Below are 12174 nucleotides of genomic sequence, written 5' to 3'. Positions count from 1 at the left end.
ATACATTCAAAAATAAATAAATTCGAAAATAGAAAAATACGAAAATGCAAACATAAACGAATACATATTAATAGAATAATGCAATAGTGCAGAAGGAAACCACTTTTAATTATTCAAACTTTTAAATATTTCAATACTTGAATTTTTAAATTTTGGATCTTTTGCATTTTGAACTTTAAAATATTTAAACTTTAAAGCTTTAAACTCGTACATTTTTAAATTTCTAAAGTTTTAAATATTTGGATTTTGAATTTTTAAAATTCTTAATGGAAAGTGGGCCAATTAGAATCCCCAGCTATTTCTCAGCTATGGTAATATGAAAAGCGTATATATTATTTTCATGGCTGTCATGCAGCTATGTTCTAACCGTTTGAGAGGAAAGTGTGCGCATTCGGTCGAGCTTTCAGGAAAACATAAGATATTTTAAATGTTTAATTTTTGAATCGATGAATTTTTAAATTTTTGGCGCATGAAAATTTTAAATTCTTTGGCCTTAAATTTTTTTAAATCTTTCCTAATTATTTAATTTCTTAATTTTTAAATACGCAAATCTTTAATTTTTTCGTTTCGAATAGCTGAATTTTTATATTTTTGAATCTTTCAATTTTTATATTTTCAAATGTGAAAATTTTAAAATTTTTGAGCCATCAAATATTTTATTGTAATTAAAATTTTCAGTAAATTTTGGATTTTTTTTAATATTTGTTTCGAAATTTTTGAATTTGTAATTTTGATATTTCAAAAAAATATCGATCGAAAAGAGCTGACTATCGCCTGTTTGACGGAGAGTTCTGGCACAAAATTTAAACTTCATGTAATATTTATTTATAAACGAACACTAAATGTTACTGTTTCTGAGAAAAAGGAAATTGATTTTTGTACTGTACGTTTCTCGACAAATTAGTTTGATTAGGCTCATTATCTAACTGTCAAAATTCTCTTTGAAAAGTAATTTCGGATAAACGGTTCGCTCAAAAACAGTTTTTAATTTTCTCTTTTGTTGACGACCAACATCTGTGATTGGTAACTTAGTTAGTTCGGATTTTTCACTCTAAATGAATTTTGACGTCCAATCAACAACTTGTCGAGATTTCTATTCGAGCACTGAAGATAAAATTCTTAAGATTTTCATAAGTTACTACTTATGAACCTGTACAATTTTGATTCCATAGGACGCTTATGTATTTCATAAACAGTACATGAATTTCATAACTTTACCTTATGGAATTCATAGGCGTGTGTTAAGATTATTATAAGGAATAATATGGTGAAAATGCCTTAGTTCAAAATAACATTTTTGGAGCTGGCATCAAATTAGTGCTCGTTTAAAAATAAGTGAAGAATAAAGGTAAGCGTTTATTTTTGCTTATTGAGCACAAAATTTTATTCATTATTTTTTTTTGCAGCACCTCGGTCGGCAATCTTGTTACATGATAGAATCTTAGCTATAGCCGATTCATAGTACTCCTGAAACTATCGGGATTCTAGGCAGGATTTTTTTCATATTGGAGAAATTAATTTGTACGTAAATTTAATCTTATTATTGAATCAAGCAAAACAAATTAAAATTGTGTTATTATATTTATTTATTGAAGCAGCTGCATTTAAGATATATTTATGAACCTTATAAAAATTCTTAATTAAATGTCATATTTGGGTTTAATGTCTAATATAATGTATGAAAGCTATAAGAATGTCTTAATAAATTCATATACCCGACTTATGAAATTCGTTAGTGACTCAATCGCCTACTTCCCCTCTAAATCATAAGCGAGACTTATGAATTCTATACCTAATACTTGTGGCGCCAAGCCATAAATGGTCCTTATCGATTTCAATAGTATTTTTTCCTCGGTGAGTGACTTAAGTCTTAAGTTACTTAAGGTACGAAACACCAGATACGTCAGGTTCCCGTCACTGGCACAGAATGTCAACGGGACGTCAACATTAGTTACATGCAGTTAAATTGAGGCATCCACAACGTCACGTTCGTTGGACCAACGTTGAACGACGTCCAAATAACCGTTCAAGAAACGCCCACCGCTGGACTCATGTTGAACGGTTTTGAAACAATTTTATTGAGTTTTTCAATGGACGTATTCGAGTGAAATTCAACGCTTTTTTGTGAAAAGGGCGATACTTACAAATGTAAACATAAGGCTTTTTTCATACATGCGAATGAGGGCTTTAAAACGCAACAAATTAACCTAAAAATTTGGATTCTATGATATTGCTTTTTGAAATTACAGCAAAAAATACATCGGGCGAAACTGTATTTTTGTTTGTTTATTTAAAGGTTCGCCCTCCACGCTCCATGCAAACAAACAGGGCGATACTTATTTTTCTAGCAGTTTAGAGGCGAAACTGGTTTTTTCGTATTTTTTTAGGATTATCAAGCTGATACCAGCTGTAAATAGTAACAATGATCGCTATTGAAAAAACCCGGACGAAATCGGTGGTGTAAAACGGTAGTTATTGTAAAAAAAACGTAAGGGCGATACTTCAATGCTGATAGGTGGGACCGAAAAAGTAAACAATCGCAAAGGGGCGATACTATCATTTTGTCGATTTAAATAGCAAAAACAAATTTTAATTTATTAATTTCAAATACTTTATAAATTTTTGGGTTTCGATCACTGAATCATGCAATCTAGGATGTAAAAAACACAATAGTTCTTAAATAGGAAATAAAACCAAGTCTGGAAATATTCACTGTTGATTTTCTTTGAATGGTGTCACTGCTAGTATCGCCCTTTTCAAGAAAAAGCGTTGAATTTTTAACGATTTGACTGGAAATCATTCTATTACCTCTTTGTCTGAAAGCCATTCTCATCGTCTCACCCGTTAACGTACAAAAATCTTCTTTACCGACCCGCATGTCGCACAGCTCTATGCCGAATGGGCGAACGATCGGCTGTAAAACGTCAAGAATTCGGTTCTTCCTCATAGCTTTGCAAGTAAACAAATGGAAACGTAGTTTTTCCGTCTATTTTTGTGAAAATTTTCTGCAAACGGTACCAAATTGTGCGTGTGCATGCATTTTCCTGCGTTCGAAGTGCAGTTCAATTGAATACCATTGAAAACGGTAGCCGTTTCGAACCGGTCGAAGTTTCTTCGAGCGAATCATCTTTTTTCCAATTTGCTTGAATCGAAGGAAAGTCATTTCGCAAAAGTGCAATTTACTCCATTCATTAGCCTTATATAGGGCAAGCTCCCCTCTTTGGGCAGATGTTGTTACTGGCTGCAGCTGGCCCCGTTATTGGTGCTGGTAGTCTGTGAAGTGCTGCGCACTCCGTGCGTATCTGAAAGCTGGGACAGTTTCGATTCGGATCTGTCTGCACCGGTTATTAGCTATCTTACGTGTGTGCGAGTACAAACAGTGGTACGTTAGCTATCCAAATCGGATCCATCGGCAATTATGTTGACGCATAAAAACAACCAGGGCGGCCGGAAGAAGATGCAGGTTGGTTAAAGGCGCTGGTTTTTTTTTAACAAACATGTTTTTACTCAACTCACGTTCATTTCCAGGTATCGTTTGTCATTCGCGATGCGGAAGAGAAACGACACCGCAACGGGGTAAATGCTCTCCAGCTGGATCCGGTCAATGGTCGGCTCTACTCGGCCGGTCGCGATGCCATCATTCGTGTGTGGAACTCGACCCAACCGAACTCACAGGAACCGTACATTCAAAGTATGGAACATCACAACGATTGGGTGAATGACATTGTCCTGTGTTGTGGCGGACGGAATTGTAAGTTTTTCACCTTAAAGTAACGCACTGTTGTGATAATTTGTGTTCTTTTTATCTATAGTAATTAGTGCCAGTTGTGACACTACAGTCAAAGTTTGGAACGCCCACAAAGGATTCTGCATGTCGACGCTGCGAACTCATCGGGATTACGTACAGGCTTTGGCATATGCAAAGGATCGCGAGCAGGTTGCCAGCGCCGGACTGGACAAAGCGATCTTTCTGTGGGATGTAAATACGTTGACGGCACTGACGGCTTCCAACAATACCGTTACGAGTGAGTTTTTTGTTTGGTTATAAAATAAGACATTTTTACTAGCTTTTTGTTTTCGCAGCATCGAGCATAACCGGATCAAAAGATTCGATCTACAGCCTGGCAATGAACCCTTCCGGAACGATCATTGTAAGTGGTTCCACCGAGAATACACTCCGCATATGGGACCCTCGAACGTGCAATAAAATTGCGAAACTGAAAGGACACACCGAAAACGTAAAGGCGCTGGTGGTCTCCGAAGACGGTACGCAGGTCGTATCGGGCAGCTCTGATGGAAAGATTAAGCTGTGGAGCATAGGCCAGCAGCGCTGCATCCAGACAATCAGTGTCCACTCGGAAGGTAAGTTCCTCCATGGTTGACATGAGTAATTTGAAAGTTATGAGTTTGAATAATTTTAGGCGTTTGGGCACTGCTCATGACGGACAACTTTTCGCATGTGATCTCCGGTAGCAGGGATAAAAAGATTATCATGACGGAGCTGCGCAATGCAACGAATAGTGTACTTATCTGCGAGGAACGGGCACCGGTACTGAGTCTATGTTACAACATTGATCAAACCGGCGTTTGGGCGACGACCTGGAATAGCGACGTTCGCTGTTGGAAGCTTAACAAGACGGAAAAGTTAAGCAACTACAACTACAGCAGCAACACTAGCATCAATAGCAGCAGTGGAGGAATCGTTGATGGGGTTCCGACAACGAATTCAACGGCTGCAGTTGGATCAACGAATGCTGCTGGTGCAACCGGTAGTTGCCAGGGCAAGGGATATGAAGTGGCTTGCATCAAGGGAGGGGCGGCAATCAAAAAGTACCACGTGTTAAACGATAAGAGGTTTATGCTGACAAAAGACAGCGAACAGAACGTGGCAATATATGACGTGTTGAAAGTGAAGAAAGTGGAGGATTTGGGAAAAGTTGACTACGAAGAGGAAGTTAAAAAGCGCAGTCAAAGGGTTTATGTTCCGAACTGGTTCACGGTGGATTTAAAAACAGGGGTAGCTTAAAAAATCAGTTAAATTTGGGTGCTGTCAACTGAACTCTTGATTCTTTTTAGATGCCAACTATAGTCCTAGGTCAGGATGAGGTGGATTGTTTTGCGGCGTGGGTCTCCGCCGAGGCTGGTCTATCGGAACACGCCGAATCGGGTACGGATCCAAAAGTAAACTACGGTAGCCTTTTGCTACAGGCCTTGTTGGAATATTGGAAACCTCCTCCACCTCATCATCACCTGCAGGGAGGACCCGATATGGAAAACGGTTGTGATGGAGACATTCGTGGAAACGAGTACTTTATTGTACCGAAACACACTCCGATTATTTTCAGCGAAGTTGGCGGTCGAAACGTTTGTCGACTGTTGGTGAAAGATGCCGCCGGAGAGACAGAAAGTGCTCTGCTTAGCGAAACGGTTCCGTCCTGGGTGACCAATGTTGTAATCGAGCGAACGATTCCCAAGTTCATCAAGCTTCCCTTCTACCTGTTGGCACATCCTTCGATGCTGAAGCAGGATCGCAGTAAAAAGGTAAGTTTCGTTTGGTTTGCGCGTTCGCTCCGAGGTTGAAAAAACCTTGACAACAGCTTTTCATTCCTTTTTTTGCCATCTCGAACCCGTGCCTATATTTCCCATTTATCGTAAAGCTTGATCTAATCAACCAGGAACGGCTAATCGCCAACGAGTTCATCCAGTGTCGGAAAGTGTGCGAGCATGTGCTGGAAAAAGTGCTAGGCACCGAGCTACCGCCCAGTACCGGTAACTCCAACTCATCCCAGAACAACAGCCAAAGCGATGCCAACTCCGAGGGCAGCCAGGTACCAGCTGAGGAGCGGATTGAGCTGCTGTGTAACGATGTGGTGAGTTAATTTGTAAATAAATCCTTAGATATTAGTTGAGTAATTTGGGTTGGGCAAGAACGAAAAGGGCATGGAAAATATTGAGAAAACGCTCGTTCGATTCGTTACATCTTATTTTCATGTCATACAGCCTTATTCTGCATAACGACGAATTTCTTTTTCGAATGAATGTAATCTACATTCTCAATCACGACAGTAAAATAAAACGGCAGTCAGATTTTATTCAACTACATTCGTTTGAAAAGGTTTTCTAACGATCCTCTTCATAGACGCGACTAACCTAACATCTTTTCTTTCAGGTCTGCGATCCCAACATGGACCTTCGAACGGTGCGGCATTTCATCTGGAAGCAATCGTCGGACCTCACCTTTCACTACCGAACCAAGTCAAATTAGATTTACGGCAGGAGTTTCCGTTGTGCTCTGGCAGTCTTGAAATGCACGTTACGTTATGATTTCCAACTTTTTCCTTATTAGTACTCTACTGAGCGAATGTTTTTATGAGGATAAGAATAGTGCGAGCCATGTCAGCTTGACATGGTATGTGTAGAATTGTTACTGCATTTTTTTTCTGAGGTATGGACGAGCACGAGAATGCCAGCGAGTGAGCGCTTCTAGTTAGGTTATAGAAATGTTACTATATTTTTATTAAATTATTTATACTCTCAAAAAATTTTAACAGAGTAGCAATATCTCTTCGCTCGATCAATTCAGTTAGTTGTGCATCCTTGTTTAGTACGCATTTACTTTCGCAACTGATTCCAATGCAAATTATGAGTTTTGTTCGGCTCCGTTTTTTTGCATAATTGCATGAGCATTGAGGGTTTTACTGCAGTACGGCCAGTATTCAGATTGGCGTCGACAAAGTGACGGTTGAGATTGTTTGCGAGAGAATTTTTGTTATAGGTTTGAACATTGCCAATCTATTTAGAGAAGAAACGAACTAACGAAAAAAATTAGGGAGTGTAAGAAAAGCCAACAAACAGCTAGATTAGAGTTTGTGTAGGACAGAGCAAAGCGTCTGCTATCTGTCGCTAAAATTACTCTATCATATATACCTACATATAAATATTAACAGCAGCAAAGAAACTACTATGAATATTAAGGAAGCAGGAAGTGAAACGAAGAATGTAATTTTCGATTTTGATCACACTGGTAGGTAGTGTCAGCAAATGAAAAGAAAAGTATAAATATATCTTTAAAAGCACTTCAAAGGGGTGATATTGATTAAGCGTATCCCTTCAGAGTACGGTCTAGAACGTATTTCGAGCGACGAATACGAAAAGAATCTAAAAGAAAGTGTCCGACACAGGGATTTCTCGACAGGTCTTCGGGCTTCTGTCTTCTGCGGATGTATTTGCGGAATCGACGGCATTTTTTATTTCTCTTCAAAGATACGAAAATTTATTTAAATTTATATGACAGTGTTCGAAGCGATTTGTCAAATTCAGGAGGAGGACAGGTTATTGTGTCATCGCAGGTCTTCGAACTCCCGACAGTTTAGGAGTAGGAGCTCCACCGTGAGTCTTGTTTTAAATTTCGCGCACCTTGCTGGATCGACGCAGGTGATGGTGTGAGTATGGGTTATCTTCGTTTGTACCACCCGGTGACGGATTCATTGTTCTAACCGGTCGTAGTCACACACTACAACGTCTTTGAAGTTGTTATCCAAAATAAATCTATTCGTCTAAGCCAATTTGTTGCACGTTATCAACACTGCGTATTGCGTGAAAGCATCTAAGCTCCGCGAATGTTCGATGTTATACGAAAAGACCGGGGGCCCTATTCTCACTGTCACGTCACCTAGTGACTATAATAAAATTTCCTTCTAGTCACTAGGTGACGTGACTGTGAGAATAGGGCCCGGAAGTCAAAGCCCGCCGTATTTGGCCGGAGCACCATGTTTTGCTGGTGAGACTTTTTCATCTCAATGTTCTTCAGATAACACACTTAAGATAAAAGTAATGTAAAAAATGTACACAGAGTATTGTGATCGTAGGCAATCAGTGGGCGCAGAGATGGATGAAAACAAATGCGCGCGGAGACCTTCTTTCGCGGCAGGGAAACATTGGTCTGCTCGCCTACTGCGTCATGGGGGTCATTTAATTCTGTTTTGTTTTTCATTTCAAGGTCATCATCGTTAAAGGAGTCTTGGTGCTCGCGATTAGATGTTCTTCCCTGCTTCTTGTACTTACAGATTACCAGTGTAAATACGTCGTCATTTTTATTGACTTCTTCAATAATACATCTTCACCACGAAAGTGGTGTAACTGATTCTACTTCTCCATATTGCGACATGCATTCTGAAATTAACTCAGGAGGGGTACGTGGTGTTAGGTCATCATCGTCTTACTTTTAGTCTAGTCTAGTCATTTTTTAACCTTCAAAAGATGTTCCACGTCACGAAAAGTCGGTCCAATTCAACAGAATTTAAAGTCATCGGTCGCTCTATTGGGTCGGAGTAGAGCTTTTTCGTCAACTGTACTCAGAATGACACAAATAAATAGAATGTTTCCTTTGTTCTCGAGACGATGCACACTAGATCGAGAGGTTTCTATCGAAACACGCTCCCATTCTGAAATGATTTTATAGATGGTGGATATTTCCCCGATGTCATTGATATTAGGACTATGTCCATTTTCTGGTGATGTACGGAATTCGCGCAAGGCCAGACTAGTAGCTGAATGCTTGCAGCGGCTACACGTCAAGCAGAGAATGGTGTGGTTATTTACACCGGCCAAAGTAATGGGGGTACGAGGAAAATGTACTGGCGGAAAGCGTTGCCATGAACGAAGCGCGAAAGGAAAGGAAAGGTAAATAAGCGTTTATTATTAAACAGACAATCAATCAGAGATTGCACAATTACCAATTAGGATTGTGAATAGTTGGCATACTGTGGTTCCACCCACGTCGAGCGATGTGCGAAAAGATATTCGAGAGCTCTAAACGTTAAGGATGTTTACAAGAACGGAATCCCGCTCAAACATCAAAAAGTCGTGAGAACCGGCTGTAACGGGTGTTCAATAAATCATAAGAATTTTTTCAGTCATGTAGTTAAAAAACAAGCGAATTCAGTATTTTTTTATTAAGAACCTAATGTTTATTCTTCAAAAAAACGTTAATAAATATTGGTCAGCCGTACGACGCAACTTAGTCACGATGCTCTCACAAGAGCGCTGGACAGCACTGACGTCCATTTTACGGATACAATTCCGGATCCTGGTGGTCAACTGCTTCGTATCCTTGGCCCATCAATTATTTTTGTACGCTAGGGCACTGAGAAAGCCGAAAAAATCCTCAATGGGACGGCGCTGGGGCAAGTTGGTTGGGTGTTTTTCTTTCGGCACGTACGGTATTTTTTTCTGCTCAAGATACTCCAGTGCCTTCTTGGTGTAATGGGAAGATGCCTTGTCCTGCTACTTTCCATTCGCATGATACTCCTTTAAGAACAGCGAGAGAATTTTTTCAAGACACTCCTCCTGGTATACCTGTTGATTGAGGGCCAGAGCGCTCAGCTTGAATCACGGCTTTGAAATCCCTCTCCGATATGGCGATGTGCAGCATAACTTTTTTTTTTTTCAAATTTATGCTTAAACTTATATTTTACTTCAGGGGGTGTGGCCAACTTGTCGCTGGAATAGTATCTGTCATTTCCTGGAAGCGGAAAGTAACTTTCGTCGTCCAGCACGAACGACGTGCCGCGGTAGTTCTTCGTCATCCACCGACACTGCGATTTCACGATCGTATACTCGGGGGACCGAATCGTCTTCCGACAGATAACGTCCTCCATCTTGAGGGTTCGGTGAATCAAGGTATGGAAGCAGTGATATTTTCGGCCGGCGTTACGCAAACTCGTTCCGTCCTTGTTGTCGAACAGCTTTTTCGACGCTTCCTTCCTTTTCTTCGTCATAATCTTCGCCGGACGGCCGCTACCGGCCTTCCACTCCACGCTCAGGGATGCCAGGATCCGGTAAACTGTACTCCCGGGCATTTTCGTCTTTAAAGTGGTCCACCGTATACTTTTTTCCACGATGACCATGCGTTTCGTAAAACCGTACAACATGCTCGCGCCATCTTCGATTGAACTGACAGCACTCGAGCGAAAAGAAATATGCCACCTATTTCTAGGGAGTCCAGAACAGAGTTGCAAATATTCAAATTCTTTGAATGAAATTTGATAATATTCAGCCGCATTCATTTTCATTATTCAGTGACGCAGCTGAAAACGTCAAACAAACAAACCGCCCATTCATCCACGCAGATTTTCATTCATCTCCGATTAGGGTTAATGTGGTAGTACTGAACCCCGCAGTAGACGGTGCTAACAATTTCAAAGAATTTGGATAAATCCAGTTGTACTTTTAATGTAATATTCTATCACTTGATGATACCAAGTCTTTCAAACAATATAATGCAAATTTAAAGCATTTCAACTTGATTCGTTTAGTTAAATTCGATATTCCGAACTGGTATCCATATCCCTATGATGGACCCGTTTTCCTATTATGGACCCAGGGTCGAATATGCGCATTATGGATCCGGGTCCATTATACGCATATCCAACAATTAACACTTAAAATTGTATTTTTTCAGTTTTATGGTAATATCGAGAGTCATTTTAGCACAGCATTATAAGAAAAATATAAAATATGAATAATAAAATTTTATTATTCTTTCCTTTCATTAAATCTTTCAATGGCACTCGAAACCTTTGACTAATGAATTAAATTTTTAATTGATCTGATGCTGATTTCAAAGGCGAACATGACTTTTATATCAAGCGATGTGATGACGCTTATGAGTAAGGTGATAAGGTCTGAATTATAGAAAGTCTTACACAAGTTTGCGAAAATTGTAATTGGCAATTGTCTGAATTGATTGGTGGTCGAATTATGACAATCCATCAACAATACAGTGGAGTAAGGCATTTGCAATATTAACAAGTCGGCTCTAAACATGTTCAGTGTCTAAAGACAGCGAATATTTTGTCATTTAATAATATTTTAAGATACCAAATACAAATTAAAAACGACACAACTTCTTGCATCATTTTGATCAGTTCATACAATTGCTTGTACATTCATGTACTATACTATACTATATCTGAAGCGTTTCGAAGAAACCGTAAGTATTTTTAGCTGACAGGGCCCATGATTTACATGATTTAATCCCCAACTATTTAATTTCTACTATTTTCCTGAAAAAGTTCAATAAAAGTACTTTGTATCTTTAGATTTGTTTTATTTTGGGACGTAACAATAATGGACATGAAATTGGATATATACAATATATACAGGATTTCGATTTACATTATCTTACTTTAAAAATGAAATTAATTACAGCTCGTTGATTTCAAGAAAGTTATTCGAAACAGTAGTGGAGACTGAGGAGACTTGATCCCCTTTTTTATTTTTCAGTCCAACTCCGTGGAATGATAAAAAAAACTATGTATTTTTTGTAGTTTAATATTGTTTCTAGGGATGACTAATAATCATAAAAAAATTACATGGGAATATTATACTGGACATGAGCTATGAGCATTTCTGGAAAACAACAAAAAAATGGAAAATTCTTAGATTAGTGGAGACTCGATCCCTAATTTGGGGACACTTGGTTCCTTTTTGAAAACGTGTTTAAAAGAGCATGCAGGGTAATAAGCCTGTTTTTGCCCTGTTTCTATTATCACCCTACCCATCTGAAGCTTTTGGTTAGAGCAGCGTCTGCCCTCTTTGCTCAAAGCATTGACTCAAATGGTATTGCGATAATTGGGGTACTCGATTAGAGATTTTGCTGCGCTCAAACAGAAGATTTCCACCATTCTCAAGGCAATTTTGTTATTATATTGGCTTTTAATTAGAGGCGAATGACCTTCAGGTTAAAACCTCTACAATCGAAAACAATATTGGACCTTTATAACAAATCAAAGAAGCTGAAATAATAAAATTATTGATGAAATAATGTGGTATCCTTCCTAATAGAGCAAAAATGGCTACCTTACCCCATTCAATTTTATAAATGGATTGTAGTAGGTATTGATTAAATTGTTATGATTAGATATTGTTTTTTTTGTTACTACATATTACGCATCTCTCACCTGAATTCCCCAAAATCTCCGTGCAATTATTTGAAAGCTGTCTTTATTAGGAAGTTGAGGAACGTCAAATGTTGGATGAATGGTTGCTACGTATACTGTAGTAAACAATTACAGTTATGGTTTTTTACGAAGAAGCGTTCATTTTTTACATTTTTGTTGTTATTTTATGGCAACAATAACTTCAATTGTTCTGGTGTGAATTTGATTATTT

General features: G+C 38.7%; 1 protein-coding gene across 2 annotated transcripts; it reads left to right on the top strand.

Annotated features, from left to right (window-relative positions):
- Positions 1 to 2933: 2933 nt before the first annotated feature.
- LOC131690086 (WD repeat-containing protein 48 homolog) lies at positions 2934 to 7076 on the top strand. 2 transcript variants are annotated; one of them, XM_058975594.1, is made up of 8 exons: positions 2934 to 3463; positions 3529 to 3751; positions 3813 to 4025; positions 4084 to 4362; positions 4422 to 5017; positions 5077 to 5541; positions 5658 to 5870; positions 6170 to 7076. In XM_058975594.1, the coding sequence occupies exons 1-8, from the start codon at positions 3419 to 3421 to the stop codon at positions 6263 to 6265; spliced, it is 2130 nt and encodes a 709-aa protein (XP_058831577.1). In that variant the 5' UTR covers positions 2934 to 3418; the 3' UTR covers positions 6266 to 7076. The 2 variants fall into 2 exon arrangements, with proteins under 2 accessions (XP_058831577.1, XP_058831578.1); XM_058975595.1 differs by having other exon boundaries at positions 2935 to 3463; positions 5676 to 5870.
- Positions 7077 to 12174: the final 5098 nt, after the last annotated feature.

Source organism: Topomyia yanbarensis, chromosome 3 (assembly GCF_030247195.1).
Source record: "Topomyia yanbarensis strain Yona2022 chromosome 3, ASM3024719v1, whole genome shotgun sequence".
Lineage (NCBI taxonomy): Eukaryota > Metazoa > Arthropoda > Insecta > Diptera > Culicidae > Topomyia > Topomyia yanbarensis.
The sequence above is the reverse complement of the archived record's forward strand: the minus strand, read 5'-3'. Positions and strand labels throughout refer to the sequence as shown.

Coding starts and splice junctions, on each gene's coding strand:
- LOC131690086 (XM_058975594.1), top strand. CDS start 3,419: ATGTTGACGCATAAAAACAACCAGGGCGGCCGGAAGAAGATGCAG. Junction 4,026..4,083: donor TTCCAACAATACCGTTACGA/GTGAGTTTTTTG, acceptor TTGTTTTCGCAG/CATCGAGCATAACCGGATCA. Junction 5,018..5,076: donor CGGTGGATTTAAAAACAGGG/GTAGCTTAAAAA, acceptor GATTCTTTTTAG/ATGCCAACTATAGTCCTAGG.